This window comes from Seriola aureovittata, chromosome 12 (genome assembly GCF_021018895.1).
Source record: "Seriola aureovittata isolate HTS-2021-v1 ecotype China chromosome 12, ASM2101889v1, whole genome shotgun sequence".
NCBI classification, from domain to species: domain Eukaryota; kingdom Metazoa; phylum Chordata; class Actinopteri; order Carangiformes; family Carangidae; genus Seriola; species Seriola aureovittata.
The window spans coordinates 24089055-24114488 of NC_079375.1; the positions used below are offsets into that span (position 1 = coordinate 24089055).

At 40.8% G+C, this 25434-nt stretch overlaps 1 protein-coding gene across 9 annotated transcripts in view; it reads left to right on the forward strand.

The window, feature by feature from the left end:
• The window catches only part of astn1 (astrotactin 1), a 380707-nt gene that overhangs the window by 45071 nt on the left and 310202 nt on the right, over window positions 1-25434 (forward strand). For all 9 annotated transcript variants that reach the window (XM_056392103.1, XM_056392104.1, XM_056392108.1 and 6 more), the window contains exon 2: window positions 24572-24753. In XM_056392103.1, the coding sequence (XP_056248078.1) occupies window positions 24572-24753 (182 nt within the window). The remainder of the gene's footprint in view (window positions 1-24571; window positions 24754-25434) is intronic.

Consider the following 25434-nt stretch of genomic DNA (forward strand, 5'->3'; position numbering starts at 1 on the left):
TTCCCAAAGACTTCATTGACTCTTTGTCACTTTCTGACTTGTTGAAAGAATGACATATAACTTATCTTTGGATGCTTAGATAGGAATGATGTGTACTTGTATGCAGGACAGAACTGAAGATGTCTGATCAAGTTCATTATATTTATATCGCCCATAATCGCAGGTTTGTCCCGCAGGGTTTTACCATCCGTACAGCCTCAGACCTCCTCTATCATCTCAGGAAGTTATGATGATGGAGAAATAACATAATAAAATGTCAGCTCTCAGATAATGTAGGATGTATAAACTTAATATATTAACCACAAAACATCACAAGATTTGTTTTACAAGTGTTTTTTTTATTGTATGCTCGATCCCGCTAACAAGTACCGTGTGTGTGTATCCAAAGCCTGATGTAGTATATCTTATTCCTCTCTGCCACAGAGCTTGTTGTTTGTTTTAAAGGTCCTATATTTTACACTTTTCCGGTGTTTTATTTGAAGTGTTGATCCATAAGAAGATATATTTGTGGCTTTAAGTACCAATATCAGTCTCAATGAAGTTTTACATCTCCTCTCTCAGGCTTCTCTGTGGAGCTTTAGTAACAACAGCTCGGTGAGCCAATCAGAAGAGAGGAGGCTCTGAGCTTCTCTGTTTTCTTGGAGATTGAATAAGAATAAAGCAGATTTCAGGTAAAACACTCAGAGAAACCAAATCCTGCAAGGTTGGATGTTGGGTCCGATGGGTGGGGCTTGGGGGCATGGCTGAGGGTGGTGACTACTTTGTTGTGACATCACAAAGTTACATTAGTCCTGACGGCTGGTTTTAAGGCTCAGTTTCTGAATACAGGCTGTGTGCATTTCTTTGTGGACTGAGCGCTTTGATACTTTCACAGTGTTAATATAGAACTTAGACCTGATCTATAATCAAAGAACACATGCAATATTCACTTCATACAATATGGAACCTTTAATGTGTAATGTGTTTGTTGCGGAGGATTCGTTCTTCCAGCAGAATCCTTGTTGCTGCCTGTTTTCTTTGACAACTCCCTTAAAGGGCACAACAGTTTATTTGGCAGAAGAAGTCGAAGATTTCTATCCTTATCTTGACTTGAGTCCAAAGTTTCACAAGGAACATGTTCAATCCGACTTCAAATGCAAACGGATCAGCTATCATAAGATTCCTATCAGAGCACATTTCACACATGCACCACGGTAGCCATCACGTCCGGGCCTGTAAAAATGCTCTTCAAGCAGGAGGCGTAAACTGAGCTATGATCCACTTGAAACACAGAGGACGTCAGATCGTCTCTCTTATAACAGCCTGTCAGATGGAGAGAATGACTCTGATCCGCCTATTTCCGCTCGTCAGCGCAGTTATTGAAAATCACCTTCAATTTTCTCCAGATATCGAGATTGCGAGGGGCAAGCCGCCGTGTTCCATTTGATGTGATGATCACTCCGATCCTTCCTCTAGACAGGACACAGGGAGCCAGGCATGATGGGAAAGGAAAAAAAAAATCTAAAGAATCAGTCAGCGGGAAAGTACAAGAGGCTTAGATAATAGGGCTATCTTTGAAAATGGGAAACGACTGGGGGTGTAAGTATGCAAGTATACATGCCATGCATCAAAGTGGGACTGCTCCCATAGCTTAATTGATTGTAGAAACCCAGACACAGAGGACAGGGAGGATATTGTGTCCAAAAATCACATCACATCAGGTTTAAAAGGCTCTGATGTTCTTTATATACGAGCTGAATGATTTCTCTGTACTCTTCTGCAGTGGCCATGAAATATCTAATATCAGTGACAGTAACTGTGTCAGAGCATAATGCATTCGTCTGGGTATTAAGGTAACCCTCCTGTTTTGTTATTCTGCACGTGAAATCACATTGCAAGCTTTAGAAATTGCCTGTATAGGATGGTGCCTCTTCATTTTCACCCTGACACCTCATTTTGTTGCTGCCTTCAAAGCATCACAGCCAGCAAATAGACTCAGAATCATCTTTGTTTGTCTTAGACTTTTGTCCCAAAAAGAGATTTTTTCCCTGACCTTCGATGGAACCCTCCCTGCTAAAACTTTTATGCATTCTTGTGGCACTGTAACCAGCAAAGAAAAGAAGGAATAGAAAAGCCCTGCTGCGGGCTTGTGCAGAGCTTCAATCAAAATCCTGGAAGCTAGTTGACATGCAGGGTGTGGAGGTCCCTGCTAAGTTATTGAACTTCTTTCTCTTGGTTTTTTTTTTTTTTTTTTTTTTTTTCCAACAGCGGCTTTTTATATTACCTGACAACTTCTCTTTCTTTCTTTTTTTTTTTTTTTTTTCCTGCCCTTTCTCTGTCCAAAGCCGGAGCCTGCGGTTTGAAAGGCTCACTGTCCCAAGATTAGGTTCTGCTGGTGTGTATGATCAATGAACCGGAGCCGGCTCGTGGTCAGAGCAGCGCGGCTGGGTTGCAGCTACATCCCGCCAAGTGGCTGGATGGTGATAAGTTCATTGTTGTGCCTCCTGTGTGCCCCAGATAAGCCCCAGCATGTCGGGAGTTCGCCGCAGCAGCCACAACAGCGGCAGCGACAGCCCCAGTGTAAGCCAGTTACAGCTGGTCAGACTGCAGCGCTCTGACAGATTGTCATTCCCACCTCTCAGGGTGTTTAGTGCTAATTTACCAACCTGATTACACAGGCAAACAAGTTTGCCACATTTAACACACGCCGCTTGGATTCTCAAAAGACACTGACTGCACACCGCATTTACGCAGCGATATAAAAGTCACACAATTTGTGTTTATACTCCCTGAAAACAACTTTATATAAGCAGAAAACTGGCAGTTAGAATCCTGCAGTGGCGGGGGGATATAAGGGGAGGGAGGGTCGATGAGAAATCCTGTCCTCTCTCTAAACAACTGTTGCTGAAGCACTCTTGAGCAAGGCATTTAAAGAGGCACTCCACTGATTTTGCACATGAAGTTCACTGCACTGCTAGTATCAATCAGCCTATCACAACAGATGCATAATGTCTTCTGTGCTTGATTTGGAGACTACAAATCTATAACAAAAGCCTGCATTACAAACCGGGGACACAGAGTTTGAAAGACATCAGATATCAGGAAAGATGCTATTGAATTGTATTATAGGAAATGTGGGATTCATGATCCGTATCAGGAACTAAAGCCCCATTTGTGGTTGATATGTTGTGAGCTGGAGAACAAGACGATCACCAGGAGGAGATGTCTCAGTGTGTATTGTGAGCTTATTGGCGCCAAGGAAAAAAAAATGATTAGCAGCACAAAGCCGGCATGTGGATCAGAGTGATGTCACACCAGTTTCTGAAGATGTCTGGTCCCACAGGGCGTCTACACTCAGAGGTATCACATTGTTGCAACTCTTTTCTGTTCCTTACCCAAATAAGGCTAAACTATAGTCTAAGCCTGTATGTGTGAAGATGTTATTAATCTCTTAATCCTGCTCAATGTCACGTGTTCTTACCTAATTAATATGATAGGTGTCTTGCCCTTTGCCTACTTCACTCATCCTTGTCTGGGATGGATTGTAGCAGTTCTCTCTAAGTTCTGCTTTTCCCTGCATCCTTTTCTATAAGACCTTGGGTATCCTAGCCACAGAGGATAAAGGCCACTTTATCTAAACACTCGCAGGAGGATTTCCTGTACGGCTGCAAATAACTTTTTATTTTCATTAACAATTAATCTTATTATCTTGATTTTTCCATTTATAATACAATGTACAAAAAGAGTACTTTATGTCAATCATAATTTAAATCAACCACAATGGAAATGTGGAATGAATTGTCACATTTGAATTTGTACTATTTTGCTTGAAAAATAACTTTTAACTATTAATAGATTTTCAAATAGTTGCTTTTTATTTTTAGACTGATGGAATAATTCAACTGACATTTAATTACTAACACTGGTTTCACATTTCACGCTGATCCACAGCTAAGAAGTGAACCAACAAAGGGAGAGTAGAAGAAAACTTTCTTGCTGGTAAATATGGATGGAAACAGTGCAGGTTTCAAATTTTGCAAAGGTGCAATGTTCACCCATGTTTGTTAGACATCAAGGAGACAGCCAATGCTTTTTGATGAGTTGAATGTTAACAGAAACTTTTACTTATTTAACTTTATAAGAAAACTCCACAATCCACCTTCAACATGTGATCTGATGCATTATCTGGATATATGACATCTGATCTACAGCTCTTTGCATTTAGACCTCGTATAAATGAGCATTATCTCATTTAAATTCCACCTGCCTTGTCATCTCAGTATGAAAATGATTCAGGCAGAGCTGGCTGAAGCAATGCCAGGGATGAGTGTCATTCATGTTTAAATCATTTCTTTTGCAAAGGAAGACTCTGCTGGCTTCTACTTGTAATTTCTACCAAGCAGCTTGAGCTAACAGGTGAAGGAGGGTTAGGAGACTTTTGAACTTGCTGGGTGGGTTCTTAAAGGTCCCCTATTGTATGAAGTGAGATTTTCATGTGTTGTTTGACTATAAAGCAGGTCTAGCTTCTATATTTATACTGTGAAAGTATCAAAGCCTCAGTCCACAGAGAAATGCACACAGCCTGTATTCAGAAACTGAGCCTTAAAACCAGCCGTCAGGACTTCTGGAACTTTATGATGTCACAAGGAAGCAGTTGCCACTCTCAGCCATGCCCCAACCCCTTGCAGGATTTATTTTCTCTGAGTGTTTACATGAAATGTGCTATATTTTGTATTGGATCACTCAGAAAACAGTCAGCCAAGAGCTTCTCTGCTGATTGGCTCACTGACCTGTTGTTGCTAGAACTCCTGAGAGAAGCCTGAGAGAGGAGATGGAAAACTACATTGAGATGGTTTTTGGTTCTTAAAACCACAAGTACATCTTCTTATTGATCGACACTTCAAATAAAACACAGGAAAAGTGTAAAATATGGGGCCTTAAGAAAAATGGTCACACTGAAGAAATTGCATTTACACCTGTGTGATCATGATGACAAAGTTCTGCATGCATTTACACGTACATTAACATGTTCCTCATCCAGATATCCAGATATAAATCACCTATTCATTTCAGGTGTAAATGGGCTCAAAAAGAGTCAGGAAGTTTTGGGTTCAGCTGCAATGAGTTTGACCACTCTTTTTACTTTAAGTGTCTCTTGCAAGAATCCTAACTTTGTGGAAGTGCAAAACTAAATCACACCCCTCTAACCAGCGTCTCTCTGAAGACATGCGTGTGAGCATTGAGAAACTTTACCTGAATGAATGGTGGGAAAAGAAAGTTTTGCACCTTCTGTGAAAATGGAACAAGATTTGACTGTGAATTCTTTTTATGTAATGCAATCGATATGTGTTAAAACCTGCAGTGCTTTTTTTATTGGTATGAGGAATGTCGGGCCTTTATGTTTGAGTGTGTTGCCCGACACACTCAACAGCTTACATTGTTATTCGATCCATACGGCATTGATGTTTTGTCTAAAGCCAACCTTCCAGTGGATGGTCATGCCTAACTGCACTCAACTGAGACCAGACTCATGGATTATACAAATTGCAATGCTTTTCTCATGTCTTTGCTTTTTACTGAAGTGGGATAACACAGGGTCGGGAGACTGTGGCTTTGATGCATAGAAAAATGCATCAGCACAGCTTCAGTCAAATAAACAATTCAGTATTAAAGTTTATCAACTTTAAAGGTCCCGTATTTTACACTTTTCCCATGTTTTATTTGAAGTGTTGATCCATAAGAAGATATATTTGTGGGTTTAAGAACCAAAAACAATCTCCATATAGTTTTACATCTCCTCTCAGTCTTCTCTAGAAACAGCAGGTCGGTGAGCCAATCAGAAACAAGGAGGCTCTGAGCCTCTCTTCTAATTGGCTGACTGTTTTCTAAGTGAGCGAATAAAAATATAGAAGATCTCAGGTAAGAAACCAATTCCTGTAATGTTGGATGGAGGGTCCAGGTGAGCGGGGCTTGTATCATGGCTGAGAGTGGCAACTGCTTCCTTGTGACATCACAAAGTTACAGAAATCCTGATGACTAATTGTGGATTAGGGCTGGATATTGGCACTGATCACCTGATTTGACTCACAAAGTCCAGAATTGATTCATTTCCATTAGATTTGATTCAGTTCTTGATGATATGTCAGACAAATACTGTAAAATGTTTCTGAGCTTCTTATAATGTATCCTGGGAACTTACATGTATTCTACATTCATTGAAAGTGCATAAAGTGCTCATTAGAAGCTAAGTTGTAAACACATTTCCTGGTTGTAAAACTGTGGACCAAAGATTTATTTTCCCTGGCAAACCCAAAAGAAGTAAAAAGTGATGCATCTGTTCTGTTTTTATTTTGTAATTGCAAAACAGTTGAACAAGAATGATAAAAAATAAAAAAAACCCTGCACCATTTACAAGGGCATCATCATTATCCATATTTTTAAAAATAAATGCTGTCCCATACAGCTGCTCATGGACTGTCAGTAGCAGATGCTTCAGCTCAGTACAGCACACTTTAATGATCACTCTGAGTGCAGATGGGGTAGAAGAAGAAGAAACTGAGAGCCTGCTCACTAAGTCATCCGTGCGTGTTGACGAGATGTGGCATACAGAGCCATCAGTGGGTTGATATACCTACATTATTATTATTATTTACATGTTTAACATAATTTCCATTTAGTACAGCTCATGTTCAGAGTGTGGTGAAAATTGTGTGTGTGTTTTATGATAAGGAAAGGTTGGTTTATTGTTTGAAAAATGTAGTGTCATCTAGCAGTATGCAGTGTCTAACTCCGACCAGCAGGACGAGCGCGTTCGCTGCACTGTGTGTTCAGGGAAAAGGAAAGTCTCGCGTGAACACGTTCAGAGAACGAGAACACATACTTGAGTGTGAAATTACTGTGTGTGTGTGTGTGTGTGGCGAACGGTGATGGTAAAATACATATGTTTGCTCTTTACAGGTAAGAAGGGAGAGTTAGAATTGTGTAATTGATGGGTGAATATGTTTTGTCGTAGTTTACGGTCCCGGTTGCGTTATATGTGGGATTGTTTATGAACGTTACTTACTACTACGTCAGCAAACGTAATGTACCGAAAATGGCTAGCCAGTTGTTAGTACTGGTTGCTTAGTTACCTCAAGCGAGTGGGAGGCTGGAGAGTAGAACTAGGAGCCGGTCTAAAGAGCCCGGATTGCTCGTGTAGTTCATAAATAAATATGTAAATAACTTAAAATAGATACATGGTTGATTAATTTGACAATGTTTGGTAGACATGATTGGCTGACTGTGTATTTGAAAAACAAGTAGATATTGAATGTACATGATGAAAATGGTCTGGAATAGCAATACAACAGACATGATTTATTGTTTGGATGTTAGTGCAGATGTTCATCATTTTTCTGTGTTCGAATATCAAACACGTTCAGAGAACGAGAGCACACACTTGAGTGTGAAATTACTGTGTGTGTGTGGCGAACGGTGATGGTAAAATACATATGTTTGCTCTTTACAGAACAAAATAAAAGACTTTTCAAATTAAATGTGTAGTGGAGGGCAGCTTCACTCTGCACCACGCTACAAAGACATCAGCCTGAAACCCGCAGAAAGAGTTTACGAAGCGGAATTCACACACTGACCTCCACGACCTGATATCTCTTCAACAAACACAAACTGAGCTCAGATCAGTGAGCAGTTTTTCAGCACGTCCCTCTCACAGACGCGATCTCTAGATTCACGACGAGATGGCTGAACCGGGCGAACCATCCTGAGCCCCAGCAGTCCTGTAAACTGCGGCACATCTGCATAGACTGTAATTCTCCACATCACGGTTTACAGGAGTGCCGTGACTCAGTGCAGCTCATATAACCAGCTATCATCTGCATTACCTTTCAAAATTCATTCATTCATCATTGTCCAATCATATTCAGTCAAAATGCATATTTGTAACTTCAGTTTTTACAGTTTTCTACTTTGCAGCTGTACACACATGTTCACACATACACATCTTTTCTACACATGTACAACCTTGAATTTCTCATGCAGATTTATTTTAGAGCTTTACACTTTATTATAAACGTTGTCATTATTTATTAACATCACTTTACAAGCTTGAAATCTTTTTGAACCTTATTTTATGCCAAGCTGTCACAAGTAAATCGATCATGAGGTGAGAGGAGTCGGGATCTGTTTGAGTCGGCTCAGGTGAAGGATAAGTAGTGATTTTTTTCAGAGCAGTATGATGTGGAAACTTGAAGCCTCCAGTGCACGTACACTGAGATTGGACTTTTCAGTTTTAACGCATGGCTGTGTCTGGTCTGATACACCATACCTCAGCTCACTTGGAAGAAATCAGAAACATTTTCAGGCTTCGATGTGGTTATCTGGTGCAAACTGAGCTTGAATGGCACGTGAATGGTTTGGCCCCCAGTGGGCAGGAATCACTCTGTGTGGTAAAAGTTTGAAAGTAAATGACTGGTAAAATGTTAGATGTGGAGGCGAGCACCCTAATGTGCTCTGCTTTTTGCTTTTTCTCAACTTCAATGTTCTCATTAAAAAAGATTAGATATTTGACAAACCATTTATTTACAGTTTAGTGCATTTGTTGGTAATATTATATACAACTTTTTAATTCAGCAGTTTATTGGCAAAACTGCCAGCATCACTGAAGCATGAGCTTCGTGCTCATGTACTTCGCAACATGATGAGAAACAACTAGTTATTCAAGCAGCGCTGAGGTCCTTGTGCTACTTGGCAGGCATGCTAAATTGCCCATTGGGATTGAAAAGCAATCCCCGCATAACACCACGCTGAAGGAGTCAAGGTGACTTGAGTAGTGGCCTCACTTTAACTGTTTTCTCTCAGCCATTAAACTTTTCCCTCCTCAAGTAGGCCTACAGGGCACTTGCAATTTGGCCTGATGAAAAATGGACAGGTAAATTGGAAGAGCAAGTCATTGTAAAACCCTGCACTCACTCAGAACACAACAAAAGGACCTCCGTGCTTGTATGTGCTCAATATTACATGGAAGAAATGTCTTACCTTGCGGCAACCCTGTGGAAAAAAGGGGAAAAACTTCAAACAATGCTGCATCTGGTAGAGAGAGCATGAAGTATGAGCAGCATATGAAAGCTGATTGAGTGAGGATGCGAGTGAAATGGGGATAAAGATCTTTTCCACCATCAACGTATATTTCTTCATCTCTTATACATGGAGATTAAGCTGCTTTCCATGTCTGTAGCTCTGCAGAAGAACAAATGGGTAAGCCAATGAGACATAACAGAAATCGTAATTGGTATTCGTCTCAGGATGGCAAATGGCTTTGGTGTTTGTTTGGTCCATTGCACCGCGCGTGCCTTCTTTGTGAGGGCTGACGTGCATGTTGAATTAAGTCAACACGGAGATGAGACGACTGCATTACAGGAGAGCGGTGGTCATGTTTGAATGCCTGCTTCGTTAATCTCATTCTACGTGGAGGCGACACTTGAATTTGTGCTGCAGGTTGAGGCAGCGGTTCTTTGTCCATGGAAGAAGGGGAAATGTGTTCCATTCACGGCAACAGCAGTCTTCATTTTTTTGGCAAAATAATGTAGCACAATTGTCCTGCTGCTGACGGTCAGTTTTACCTACAAAACACCGGCTAGTTCATCTTGTTCTCTGTTTCTGCACGTGTTAAATAGAGGTTTGGCACGTTGGTGTACGGTCGGGGGTTGGTGAAAGGCACTAGCTGAATAAACATGAAGTACTGTAACAAGTAATGTTAGGAATTACTTCTGCTGTTGAGCATGAATCCAATTTTTCATCAAGTAAAAATCATTTTAAAATTCAACAATTAAATTAAACTTTAAGTGACTTGCCTTGAAGTTAGTTGCCTGGATGCAAGGGAGGTTTATACACGCATGTAAAAACATTGACTGTATATAAAGATGGAACGTAAACTCCCAAAGGTTTCTCAAGAGCGGTTTTGAAACTGTGAGTGAGCTGCTCCACCGTCGACATCTTGGCAGTGTCTGACTCCGCCTCTAACTCCCGGCTAGCTCTTTTTTCAATGAATGGTTTTTGACATTTCACAGTAGGAAAAGCACAGGCTTAAATAATATTGTGATGTAATAATTTATCATAATAATAATAATAATAAATGATGGGTGAATTCTATGTAGCTGCTTCATTTTCTGGGTCATAGAATTGCATGCTGGCTCACTGTCACACTGTCATTGTTCGCTTACGGAGCTACCAGACATGTTACTGTTACTAGTGACAGCACTTGACGACAACAAGTCAATATGCAACTCAACAAAACAAGAGTTTTTTTTGTGTAATGTAATGAAAGACCACATTCTTCCTGAAAGGGTAATTTGTCAGAAATATCTCGGAGCAGAGGACAGATGGGTTACATAAGCGAGTCTCTGTGTAATTCCACCTGTGCACATGAGTCTGGATTTTTGCAGTAAGTAGCTACTTTTTTCCACTCTGTAGCTCTCCAGCTTAAAAGTACCAAACAAAGCTATAGCTGCAGTGTTAGCAGTCCCAGCTTTACTTTGTTTGCCTCTACATACAGTGATGCATTACGCCTCACTGCCTTTCATTTAAACAGCTTAGCAAGCTGTCGAAACCGTTTTCGAAACTTCCAATCTCGGCAACGATACGATCCATCCTGCTCTGCCTCGCTTTAAATGGGATTCATCTGTGTGATCACATTCGCAGAAACTCTGCAGGGTGTGTGACTTTTCCACGAGTGAAAATTTCTAATCACAGCCGAGTAGGAGTCAGTCTTGTTGAATCTCATCAAACCCCGGCGCTCCTTGTATTTCACATCAGCGGCTGCCAGAACCTCCTCTGATCTCGGCTCACCTTGAAGTGGACTGTTCAACTTGTCTTCTGTGCTCTGTGTCCCGAACATAATCATTGGACATGAAATTTTGAAAGAAGAACTTTTCAAACCACCACAAATTACCATTTGCCGCCTGTCCTGATTAATATGTGGAGTCTCGTGTTGGGGAGCTTGTTAGGAAAGGGAGCGACTTTGATTGATTGCACTGTTTCCTATTCTCATTCATGTAGAAAATTGGCAAGGCCGGATGACGAACACCTTAAAACAAGCCCACAAGCGTTCCCTGGGGACATGGGAGTGTTTATTTCTGTCTGTGAATGAGTCCTACCTTTTGTTTTAAGCTTGTGCACTCAGATACATACACAACTGGGGATGCTGAAACTTAAAAAAAAAAAAAAAAGATCTAGCCACGTCGGTACTAGACAAATATCATGAGTAGCGCCTGTTTTCTCTTTTAAAATCTTTCTTATGCTGTTTTGGTGTCACCCACTACAGTGTTTTATTCATGAACCTCAGCATCATTTCAGCACAGGCATCAAGGTTTCTCTCCAATCTCTGTGTTTACTCCCTGGTTTCTGGGAAATATCCAGAGTCATCATGCTGATGAAATTGCTGTAGAAGTTTTTCCACACGCGTTCGTGGTGTTTTGTATTGGCAGCCCCGGCTTTGCTGACTGTGTTGTGGGTGGTGGAGGTGGTGGTAAGGAGGCCTTTGATAAGGATTCTCGACATATTTGGGCTGCTGCTGTGAAGCCCGTGAAGTTGGGAACTCGTGTGTGTTTGTGTGTATGTGTGTGTGTGATTGTGTGTGTGTGTGTGTGTGTGTGTGTGTGTGTGTGTGTGTGTGTGGTGGGTTCATACCCTGAAGTTTGAATTTAGATTAGACCTGAGTTAAAAAAAAAAAGAATGTCTCATGTTGTTCTTTTTCTCTCCCTCTTCATCCCATCCAACCCTCGACTCCACCGCTCTCCCTATCTACTCATCCCATTACATCTTCAATTTTAATGCCCCCCCCCAACCTGCCCCTCCCTCTTTACTATCTCCCCTCCTCACTCTAACAAGAAGCTATGACTGCGAGTGGAGAGGTAAGAGAGGGCAGCTTCCCCTGACACCGCATGAGGATGTGAGCAGAATAGCTTCAGCTTTCACCCCCTCTTACCACCACCACACACACACACACACACACACACACACACACACACACATCTCTGCTGCTGTTAAATCCCAGTACAAGCACACAGCTCTGTGGCCATATGGGCTCCTTCCCCCATCTCTCGTCTCCCACTGGGCAAACAGGCCTCGGAAAACAGCCTTCCTCTCAGACTGTTGTTTAGCTCCTGATCTCCCTTAAACAGATCTGTTTGCCCGTCTCATTACTTCTGAATGCCCCTGTCGATATCTTCACATTAAACCCAACGCCGGTCGGGCATGCTAAAATTTTAAACAGACATTGTACGCTATCGTCTTTGCCTCTCGTGTTTGCTGTCACCGTGTGTTGTATACTGTTCTAATAAGACACAATGCCTGCAAGCCTAAAAACAGAGGACAAGATTTTATGTTAAAATACACCTGCCTTTTGGAACTAAATCACACAGTGTGTGGTGGGGGGGCACAGGAGAGCATCCCATTAGCTCTGACTCAGATGCTTTATAGATTCACCTTATATGCCTGAATTAAATTCTGGTGGGGTATTAGCACTTATCTGCTAACAGGAAGTTACAAATTGAAATGTAAAAGTGAAAACAGCAGTGAATGAAGTCTCCAGAGAAAGATGGGCTCAACATAATTTAGCTTTTTTTAATTGTTGCAGATCAACGTTCACATTTGCTGCAACTTTTAAGTGATAAAACTTAAAATCACTGACAAGGATTTTGTCTGTATCCAAAGCATATTTCTTATTCCTCTGTGCCATGAACTTCACTCTTGTCCAAAATATACATATGTATGCGCAAATGTAATTTCCATATATGAAATATATGTACAGATAAAATAAAAAATATGTTAAAATTACAATTACAAACCTGTTACAAATTGGAACCATTTCCTACATTAACATATATGTCTCGCCCATTCAAATATGTATGTTCATGTATGCTTTATGTATTTATATTGTACAATATTGTAAATATTGTTGTTGTTAACATATATGCATATATCAGGATGTATTTATATGATTATAATATATCCCCTTATAGGTGACATCATATATGGCAACATCACTCTTGATATAGGGACGTATATGTCATGTATTACATTTCTGTTTGGGGCAACTGTGTCCTTTTTAAAAACATTCAACTGTAGATCTGCGAATATTTACATCCACAGTTTAGAATCAAATTGCCTCGGGCTGAGTGCCACAGATGGGAAGGGAAGTCAGATTGTAGTATTGACGGATGGATCAATGCATCGCTCCTGGTCTTCTCATCTTAATAGTTGACAGTGAGAATAATGCAGTGTAGAATAATGTCAACTGTATCTTTAAGTTTGTGTCTAAAAATTTTTATCTGCAAATGTTGGAAGTTCTGCGGCTTTTAAGTGACACTGTGAGATTGTCCCTCAATTCCTCGACCCCCCACCACCATGATTCACTGGTATTGATGGTGTTAGTCATAGAGTTCTGCCCAAAGAACCAAGACAATTTTTGTCTTATCAAACCAGAGAATCTTTTTCCCTCGTGCTCTTAGTCCTTTAAAGGCCATTTAGCAAACTCCGAGCAGGCTGTCATATCCTTTTTACTCAAAGTGGCTTCCGTCGAGCCACTCCACCAAAAAGGCCTGATTGACGGACTGCTGCAGAGACGGTCGCTGCAGAGCTTCTGAAGCTCTGTTAGAGTGACCGTCGGGTCCTTGGCCACCTCTAGGAAGAATCCCGATGGTTCCAAACTTCTATTTCACAATTATTGAAGTCATGCTTTTCCTGGGAATAATATCGAGTCAGTTCAGTTGGCCACAGTTAAATTCTATCCCAAGACCCATCTCACGGATTCATTTAAAAAAAGAAAACACACACACACACACAATGTGAAGTGCCACAGCAAAGTGTTTGAATAGTTTTGTAAATGAGAGATTTTTCTAAAAAAAAATTCTCAAACATGAACTTACTTTGTCATTATGGGTTATTGATTCTAGATTCATGGGCAGAAATGGCGCTTTTATCTCTGCAAAATGTAATCTTCAACGCGGTGAAGTATGCAGGGGTTTGAATACTTTCTGAGGCCCCTGTAAGTCTTTATTTTCCTTTACTTTCTCAAGTCATTATTCTGTTACATCCCTCTACTGATTAGTCTTTGGAAATAAAAAAGTGATATCTCTGGAATCAGAAAAACCTTTTTTATTTCTAAGGTGATAAAAATATGCGAGTCGTTAGGTGCCCTTTGTAGACAGCTGGATTGATTAAGACAGGAGCACATCTTTTGAACTGAAAAACATGGCTGAAAGGTCTTCTGTGTGGACACAATGTGAAGGCTAAAGTCCAAGTGAAGCCATTGGTATTAAGTCAAAGTCAAGTAGTTATATATCAATGTAAGTGTCTCACACATATCAACCTCCATCTACTCCAAAGTCGTCTTTTCAGCTTTTAAAAAACTGTAATATTAAGTGAATAAAATAATTTCAAAAGATAAATACAATGAACTGGATGGCACAATGTTTTTAGTCATCTGTATTGTTACAAATGTGAATGCAAATTTGAATGATAGCATATTACTCAAGAGAACCTGGAAGTTCTAGTTTCACTGTGGCTCTTTATTTAATTTGAAGAGCCCACTCTTTCCACAGTTAGTGTCCATGTTACTGATTTTTTTTTAGTATTATGATAATCTTCAACAAATACAGATAAACTAATACATCAGCACTCATCAAAATATGTGAATATATGTATAAATACATAATGTTCAAATACAAAATCACAGCCACTGTATTAATTTAAAAAAATAGAAAAAAAAACTCCATATATCACCAAGAAATAGCAGTTTTCATTGGAGCTGAGTCTCCCAGAGGTTGTAGTACCACGAGTGTATTCTCTCTCTAAATTCCCTTTCCACCGAGACGACGATAACAATCGTCACACAGCGCGGTCACCAGAGGGCATGGCGATAAGCAGAAATGACTTTTGGAGCTGTTGATTCTGAATTCCCCAAACTTAGCAGTAATAAACGACTATTAAAGAGACCGCAACGCTCTCCAGCTGAGAGGCCGGCGGTTCAGAGAGGAATTGTACGAGGGAGAGACAGAGTGCTAATTTCCAGATCATTATTCCATTGTGAACACATGAAGGTCGTCCTTCAAGCCCGTCCTCTAACTACACCAAAGTGAGGCTGATTTCTGAGGGGGCTGTGAAGTATCCACTTAAAATAAACACAGCTTTTCTTTTTTTAGCAATGATAGAGGGTTAAAGGACAGTTCTTTACATACTGAAAACCTTTAGGCTGTTTATATTTACTGAATATATGATTATCTGAATATGTTTAGTGACCTTTGCACAATGTGTTTGTCTCTTTTACATCGTACAAATAATTTTTCCTGAGGCTTTTAAAGCAAGTCTGGATGAAGCATGGAGTTTCACAGGAGCTGAGATGTGGCCAATGTGTCTATAATGTTATATCCTTATCCATGCATAAGTATGTTTGCATGTGTGGCGGGGATGGAACGATATAAATATATCATCATGGAAACCAAGCTTAAATGGATCCTGAAAACCGTCACTCAAAATGGAAGGCCACAGTATAAGCCCGTGTTGTTATATCAGCACATCTCAGCGTTTATATTTCAGATTATTCTGCGCACAGGATATGAGATTGTTCAGAATATGATAAAGTACCAACTCATAAAGTTAAAACTATATATAAATATATATGTATATTAAAGAAAGGTTTTTGAGCAGGTAAACTGAAGCTATGGCATTTTCAATACCACACACAAACAGTGTAAAGTTATATGATATATACTGATGCTAGTTTTCACAGTTGCAGTATGTGCAACTTTAGAACGCCACTACCAGCCAAGCTTTACAAAAAGAAAAATCTTTTTAAAGAGATATAATATAGTTTTTTTTTTTCCTCTGCAGCTCTCGACGTTGTGCGTCAGGCCAATCTTTTTTCTATTTTCGATTTATCCAAACTCATAGTTGCCTTCAAAAGTCAAGTCAAGGTTGATGTTTGATTCTCATTTTCTTCCAGCTATGACGATCCTTCACGCTATATGTTTCCTATAAATTGGTCATATATTTGCTGAAGTGCAGGTACACGGGGGTCACACGCAGCAGATCCCATCGTACACAATGCAACACATGCAGGAAGGTAAAAGACAAAATATTGCAGTAGAGCCCTTACTTGGTGTTAGGAGACAGAAGGTGAATATCACCAGCAATTGCAATTTGTTTTAAAGGTCAAATATTTAACACTTCTCCTGTGTTTTATCTGAAGTGTTGATCCATAAGAAGATATATTTGTGGTTTTAAGAACAAAAAAACCATCTCAGTGTAGTTTTACATCTCCTCTCTCAGGCTTCTCTCTGGAGCTCTAGTAACAACAGGTCGGTGAACCAATCAGAAGAGAGGAGGTTCTGAGCCTCTCTTCTGATTGGCTGACTGTTTTCTGAGTGATGAAATAAAAAGTATATATGATTTCAGGTAAAACACTCAGAGAAACCAAATCGTGCAAAGTTTGGATGGCGGGTCAAGGTGTGCCGTGCTGGAGGCATGGCTGAGAGCGGTGACTGCTTTGTTGTGACATCACAAAGTTACAGAAGTCCTAACGGCTCGTTTAAGGCTCAGTTTTTGAAAACAGTGTGTGCATTTCGTCCGTGGATTGCACACTGATACTTTCACAGTATTAATATAGAACTTAGACCTGATTATTAATCAAAAAAGACAAAGGCCTCTCACTTTCTACAATATGGGACCTTTAATATTGTACAGCTCTGTGTAGCTCCTCCACTTTCTCAATACTATACTAGAAAAGCAAACAACTGAGCTGAAGCCATGGTGTGGTTAGCTTGGCCTTGCATAAAGAGAAACATTCTGGATCTGTCCAGAGTTGATAATAACCCCTTTCACCCACAAAAACCATATTTTTTGTTGTCAGTATGGCTTATTGAGCCGCTGTATTCGGGACACGTAACACAAAGTTCAACTCAAGACCTCACAGCCGATGCTTAAAGCTTGTTGTGTGTGTGAATTGCAAAAAGAAGTATTGGCATGTCAGCACTGCCTTACTGCAAATATTTTCTCTGGAGATGTAGTTTTTTTTATTTATTTATTTATTTATTTTATTAACTGGACAAATAAAATCCAAACTCTCTGCATGGTATAGTAGTAAACTATCCAATGTTTTTGTTGTGTTTCAGCTGAACTGACCGGTTGATATATTGTAGTGACGGTCGGCATAGAGACAGCACAGTGACATTGTTTGGTCCCAGATGGTAGTGCATGAATCTGCTGCAGCTCCAGTTTAACACTGATCTCATCATCCCACCCAAATACACTCTCCGATGAGATGAATTATTTTATTCCACTGTTGACACTCCACTGTGACATTATTGCCCGGGACAGAACAAAACGTCCCCGCTGGGCGCGAAAAACCCGACAGCGCTACGTTGCTGAATTCTCTAAAAGAAAAGAAAAAAAAAAGAGTTCTGCGTGTCCCTGAAACTGCACCAGACAGACCACTTTACTGTAATTTGTTTATTCCCATTGTGATGCATTAATCTTGCAACAGTAAGAATCACATTCATTTTTTTTTTTTTTTTTTTAATTCTTAAATCCCCTCTGAGGATTTTCTAATTATATCAGTCGTTCTTGGATAAGCAGAGGTCTTTGAGACTCGTGACTTGGAGAAGGAGAACCAGATTTTACTGAATTTGTCATCTCATTTTAATGCAAAGTATAATTTACCTATATACGCATAAGCAAACCTGTGACAGCCACAGAACACACTCTGTATTCTTGCTAATCTATCACGTTGCGGCGGTGTCTGTCAGTCGGTTCTGGGATGGGAAAGCGGCGTTGTGCCGGGATCTTCCGTGGTGGAGCGGCCTGTTTGTTTATGCTTGGATTAAAGATTTAAAAAAAAAAAAACGCTGGAGAGAGATGCTACGTCATTTTAATTATAAAGGAATTGAAACTCCTTTAAAGTAAATGGTTCAGCGAATCTGCATTCAGAGGAGCAGCTCTAATAATGTGGCGTAATCAGATTACTTTGATCCATCTTAATGCTGGTGGGTGGGCACTTTCTCTTTTCTTTCTCCCCCTCTCCACCACTCTTTTGAATTGGTCTTCCTCCCCTCCCTTCCTCTCTCTCTCTCTCTCTCTCTCTCTCTCTCTCGCTCTGCCGGGTGGTACTGTACTCGGTCTCGTGCAGTAACGGCGGCAGTCTCATTAATCCCGCTCTCGTGGCAAACCAGTCCCCGGGGTGCGAGAGAGCACACTTTTTAAAAAGTGCCCTGTCACACTCTGGCACATCATTTGCATTTAGGTTAAAACCTGTCGGGACTCTTAAATCTTATTTATGGGCAGAGGGAACTCCCTCTTCACTGCGGCATGAGGGCATCAGTTATTGTAATACTCTCACAATTACAAACACACTCACACACACAGACTGCTGTGTCACAGTAAAAAGCATTAAGTGTTTTGGTTTGTAAACAGGTTATAATCTATATAAGGGTTATAGCTATTATCCAGCGAGCAAGTGCTTCCTCTGCCAGTAATCAGTATAATGGACTGTCTAACAAAGACGGTGGTGCACACTCGCACAGCGTGAAGTGAATCGCTCTAGGTACTGTAATGTTTTGCATCTACATTGTGTGCACAAAATATTAATGATCCCTGCTTTTACCATGAATACTTAAGGCCAGGTAAGTGCTAACATAGACTGTGCGTAGAGAGTGAATGGGAAATTTACATAAGAAACATTAGTTAGTTACTTTAAGGAAGCCCAGGAGATAAAAAGAAAAGAACTCTTTATCATGAAAACAAAGATTAAAAGTCTACAGCTGCACTCGTGTCTCTGAGAGGCTGCCTTTAGTTACAACAGCTTTGAACCAGATACCAATATTAGCATGCTAACATGCTCATTATGACAATGTTAGCATGTCATTGTCATCATTGCAGTGTTGTGTGTTAACATGCTAACACATTTCACTTATAGGGGTTGATTAGTGCTTAACACTTCAGCATCATCTGAGGCTGATTAGAACATAATCAGGTTTGCAGGTGTTCGCTTATAAACCAAAGTGTTAGTCACATGTTCAACATATAATGTATTTAAATTTACTTGATTTCTTTGCATTTAATGAATAGATGTAGTACTTCGTACTTACACCAAGGTCTTCTACTGCACTGAAGCTTGGGTGATGTCCTTCATTTTTAAGTTGCTTTGGAGAAAAGCCAAATGGGTAAATGTAAATTGTCTATATGAATATGTTATGTGAAATTTTGTATATAGACCTAAAATGCCATGATTGATATTTTTAATTTAGTTTTGAATACTTTAGTTTTTGTGCATCATCAGAGTTATTTTCTTATTCTTAACAAAGCTGCTGCAGAGACACAGACGACGTCATACAACTGCTTTCACTGGCTGAGCTCCCCAATGACTCGTTAACTGGCCTTAATGTGTAACACGGATTCCTCCCCGTCAACTACCTAAATACCAGACTACACTAACTACAAGAGCTTGACCTTTGATCTCTAATCGTTCGTGTCATTATGCTCAGGCTGGAGTTACAGACACAGACGAAGCAGGTGAAAAGGCCTTAAAGCCCAGAATCACCGGAGACACCACACTGTCCAGGTGTGAAGGTGGTGCAACTCTCCTGCACGGTGTGTAAAAGCCTGTGATCAGCAGGAAAATCTTGCTAGCACCTACATCTTGGGCAGTAATCACTGTAATAGTGTTGTGTAGCATGGGGGTTAGCCTGTGTTTATATATATAGATCTTTACAGTGATAAGTAGGTTTTGTGGCGTGAGAGCCGAAAGTCGTGAGCATTTGATGCTCTACCTCTGCACCGCTCCTCTGCCTACCCCTGGCTTCACACTTCCTGTTGTTGCAGTCCTAATTCTCATCTCCCATGCCAACACAAATGCCTTAACTTGGTGCTTCAGTCGCTCAGTCCTAGGATTTTCTTTTTGATCTGGTCTAATCCTCATTATTATTTACAGACCGTGATTTCTCCCCGCAACCACCGGCGTGCTGCGCCCGCTGCACGAATAAACCAGTACATAGTATGGACTTTGATCAATTATGAAATATTCACTAATGGACTGTGTCCCTTCAATGCAGCCCCACCACCACCACCACCACCCCTCTCTCTGCTCTGCATTGTGCTGGAGCTTGCCTCTTTGTTAGGTTCATTTTGACATCTGTGTGTAAAATGAGCTTTCAATTATTTAAGAGCTTGTATACCAGTAGAGCTAGCGTATTATATCTGGATAATAGATTTGTATACTGCACTGGGTCATACTCGCAATTAGTGTAATAGTCTTTTGCAATGGCAGACTGTTCAAAGTAATCCATAAACAGTATAAGAATGTGCACTGTGTACTGTACTTTAAATGGTGGCATTAAACAGGATGTGATGTGCAAATTCTTAATTAGAAATTTGTGAGGGATTAATGGCCCCGGCTAACAACAATGGAAAGTATGAAAGAGCTTTTAAAGAATCCAAACAAGCTGAAAAGATATTACTAATAATTTGCTGTGAGAAATGTAGTCCATATACTTTTTCTATGAGACAATAAAACACCGTAGGTTCTTTGAATTTTATACATTTGATCACTTTGTGGAAGTTTTTTGGCTTCCCTTGTTCATCCTTTGTCACAATCTTGAATTGTTTTTGCAGGCATGCGTGCAGTCATGGCTTTGAGACACTTGATGTAAGCTTTGCACTCCTTTCAGTGTCATCACATTGACTTAAAAAGAAAAATGTGATTCTGAACTGCATGTTCTGCTTCAACCTTTCTCCTCGGTTTGATCCTTGAATGAATCTAGACCCAAGCTTTGTCCATTCAGTCAAGCAGAAACATGTGACGGTGTCCACTCTCCACAGTCTTCATATGAGAAATATTGATTCTGATAATTGTAGTACTTGTGGATTGATCGAATTAGATAAGAAAGGGTGAAATATGAAGCCGTGTATTTGAGTGTGTGACGGACTTAGAGCACTTGAACATATCCTCAGTGTTCAGAGTTGGGAGTTGGGATTGTACGTGCAATTCGTATTTCAAAATCAATATTAAAAGTGAGTTTAGACAACACTCTCATTCTGCTGAACTAAATTGGCATCGCTGTTAATGCTGTTATTCTGAAAGGCAGTTGTATGGACAGGAACTTGTTGATAAAAAGGACAAAATGCTTGTGTAACAGAACATGTAGCTGTTGCCTGTTTCAATAAGTGAACAGCCCTTGCTGTGTCATCTGTAAGTGCAGTGACTCAGACGGACTAACAGTGAGTGACTGAATGGATTAGTAGAGTCTCTTTTACACTGGTCAGAAAACCCACTAAGACCCGTTAACATCTGGCTTTTGTCGTCAGTGGAAAAGGGCATTCGCTCCCGGGTCAAATGACTCTGCAGCAGTCACGGGTATTTATCAGCTCCAGCTCCAATCAGCGATGATGTAAACACACGGCTACCGGGTGAACACTCTTCACCCCCCCCCCCCGTCTTTGCTGTGACATCACAAACACTTTAGACAGAGCTGTCACCTGCCCAGCGCTGCAGTGACACTGTGCTACGGGATGAAAGACTGAGCTGCAGCCACGAAATACGTTTCAGAAAACACACAATCACTGAATTGAAGCGCTTCACGCGGCGGCTCCGACACTTAACAGCAGCACCGACCTGGGGATGAGATGCGACGGATCCATTTTCCCAGTCTGCACGGCGGCTAACAGCTCACTCTTTCTCCCCTGCATCTGTGTGTGTGTGTGTGTGTGTGTGTGTGTGTGTGTGTGTGCTCTGTAACCCTGCAGTTGTGTGTCTTTGTCCTCTCAGGCAGACTCGGCTGGCAGTGTTAAAGAAGTCAATCGTCTTTTTTAGGTTTACCTGCTTATACGCACTACTTTTGGTGCGGAAACCGTGTAAGAGCCTTTATGAAACCAGATTGAATTTGTCTGAAAACATATCTCCACTTCACATTGTGAGTGCCGACCTTCTGAAAGTGCCAGACATGTTTTAAATTCTATAAAAGAAATACTCTGCTATGATTAATATTTAGTTTAACATGGTTTTCTCACATAAAAAGTGAAAAAATGAAAAATTGGGGCCGGAAACACATCTACACCTCCTCACTGAAAAATTCTGGATGAGGCTTTGTGCCCCGCCCACCACCACCTGCTCCCTCCAGGTGGGCAGGTGATGGTTAGCGAGACTCAGCCACATGTTTGAGCCTCAGTCAGACCCAGACTCAGATGAGGAGTCTGTTGAGACCAGAACCAGAGACTAGCAGACGGATCAGAACGGTTAGCGTGGTTAGCATCTTTTATTTGTTTATGTTGTTTGTTAGCTTGTAGCTGGCAGTGGCTGACACAGTGTTAGTGGTTGTGCTAATGCTAACTCTCTCTCTCTGTGCTGACGAGCTTAGGTTATTTGATGTATGAAACCCTGGCTGTCTGAATCTCTTTTTACGAGGCTGTCATTGGTTCACTGCGGTTCCAAGGTGGAAATACTCAGTCATGGTGTTGACCGATTGTTTTGCTCATGACATGTGTTGTACTAAATAAAGAACACCATGTGGACATGTGAACAAGGTTGAACAGTTCATTTTCATCAGAGTGTCTTTAGGTTCTTTAACATTGAAATACATTCACTACAATTGTTGAAAAGTGGTTATACGTAACCTACAAGTCTAAAAGTCTTTCATTTTTTAATCAAACGTAGTCCAGTTGCAATACCGACGCACAGACATCTTTTCACCTGCAAATCAGCAAATCACTTCTTGCTGCTGTGACTGCAGCGAAGCCAGAAATTCTGGTCGAGAAGATTGAGTCATTTAATTTCCAGCAGCAGTTTGACGGTGAAGTTGCGGGTAAGGATTCAGAGTCTAGTCCTGGTTGCACTTTCTGTGATCTTTGTTTCAAATGATGTCTCCCAGTCAGCGCTCTCAGTTCTCATGACTTATGAGCCTGATGCATCTCTGCTACTCTTCACACTTACATAACAGAAAAATCTCCCATAAAGCTCTGTCATGCATTTATAATGTTTTTTTTTTTTTCCATTTCTGCTTCTGAGTGTGTGTGTGCGTGTGTGTTTTGGCGTACAACACTAATACTTCAAACAGCTCGGAGCAGAATGTATCGTCTGAGGAACTGAGGTATGACACAAAGCACACGGTTTCTCATGTTCCACTGCCTCCATAATAAAATCACTCTTTATTCTTCTATATCTGTGGAGTTTCATTTCATTTCTGGATATAAACTCTCAAAGTGTTAGCCTGCTAATATTTGCCAATTAGCTTTAGCTTTGCAGGTATTCGGTGATAAACCAAAGTGATTAGGAATCATCACTCAGGAACCATGAATGTCTGCATCACCTGCCACAACCTGTCAAAACACACCGTCTTCAACAGTTAAACAAACCAATTTATTAAGCAAACTGAGATTATTTAAATACATGTTAAAAAGGGTGGAAAATACACATGCGTGGGAGTCTGTGCAATCAGTAGTGGAGGATGTGGACATAGTGTGTGAGAGTTGTAAGGTGCCTGAAAACAAAATAAAAGGGAAGAAATGAACAGGAACTAAAACAGCATAACCAAGCGTCTGCCTGCAGGGAAGGAGGGAGAAAGAGAGAGAGATAGAGAAACTGCCAGCAGCAGTCAGAGCTTTGTAGACTGGGAACTGTGGGTCCAGGTGTTCCCAGTTGGCTCTGCCGATCCCTTCCCCATCCAGCGATGAATCCGAAACACAGTCGGACAAAAAACACAGATTGGCAGGAAGGGCCAGGGGTCGTCACACAATATTCATTGGAATTCATTCAGTAGTTCTTGAGATATTTCAGTCCGGACCAAAGAATGTTGACAAGTCCAATAAAATCTCGTCCAAACAGCTCGCAAACTGGAAGAAATTATTACATTTAAAGGTCCCATATTAGATAAAGTGAGACTTTCATGATTTCTTTGATTAATGATCAGATCTAGGTTCTATATTCATACTGTGAAAGTATCAAAGTGCTTTCCCCACATAGAAACACACACAGCCTGTATTAAACTGACCCTTAAAACCAGCCGTTAGGACTTCTGTAACTTTGTGATGTCACAAAAAAGCGGTCACCGCTCTCAGCCATGCTCCAGGCCCCGCCCACCTGGACCCACCATCCAACCTTTGCAGGATGTTGTTTTACCTGAAATCTGCTTTATTTTTATTTCATCTTTCAGAAAACAGAAAGTAGCCAATCACAACAGGTCTGTGAGCCAATCAGAAGAGAGCCTGTCCTCTGACCATTTCTTCTGATTGTTACTAGAGCTCCAGAGAGAAAACTGAGAGAGGAGATGTAAAACTACACTGAGATGTTTTTTTTTATCTTCTAATGGATCAACACGTCAAATAAAAGTGGAAAACATGGGACTTTTTAACAGCTGTTGTATCTAACAGTTATAAATCTTATTTATTGAACTTAAACCCACACCATCATGTGTCTCTCTTTTCTGATAAATTGCTCAAATTCCAGCGGATGGATCTTCATCATGATGCTGGCAGTGGCTGCTGGGAAATATGTGTTCCTGTTACAGCAAGCCTCTCATTTAGTCCCCCCTTTGTTTTGTGTTGTGTCTGGCAGAGATCTCTGGGAACTCAGAGGACATTCCTCTGGTGCGCTGGAGGCAGCAGTGGCTGGAGAATGGCACTCTGCTGTTTCACATCCACCATCAGGACGGCAGCCTGAACCTGCCAGAGCCCACCGAAGACCCTGCCAACGATTCTGCGAAGGAGGAGCTACGCATCCTCCACATCTCTGTCATGGTAAAAACCCAGTGTTCACATAGCAGCTAGAAAATGGAAACACTTTTCAAGTTTAATGGTGTAATTTCTTTTCTTTTGACAAAATCTTTCATTTAAAAAGACGCTTTTCTTTCTTACTATTTCATTAAGGTGGAAATGGATTTCAATATCGACACCCTCTTAAAATAATGGCCTAAGTCATTTTTTCAGGTTTTTCAGGAAACACAAAAAACTCAACAAAAGAGTCACACTTTTGACATAGGCCATTATACAACCGGGGGTAGAATTGCATGTTCCCCTCAACTGAGGATTCAGGCGATTTTACCAGAGGTGGCCAGCATCATGAGGGGGTGATTTAGGCAAAAAAAACATTTTTGTCAAAACATGACTTAGGCCATTATTTTAGGAAGGTGACGATATAAAACACTGTTTTAGTGAGGTTGAGTTTTTTCCTCTAAGACTGGGGAGGGGGGGGGGCGGAGACATAAAAGTAGATGAAGATCCTTCCCCTGTTATTATGTCAGCGAGACACTGTGCAGACAGGCGGAGAGGAATACTGTGTGGAACATGAATTTTCTAAAGTTTCACATTTCAGTTGCAGAATGTAGATTTTTGCATGCCTGCACTGTATCAAACCTTATCTGCTATGTCGGCAGAGTAGGAAATGAATCCTCAGATCTCGCAGCTTCCTCCTCTTGCCTG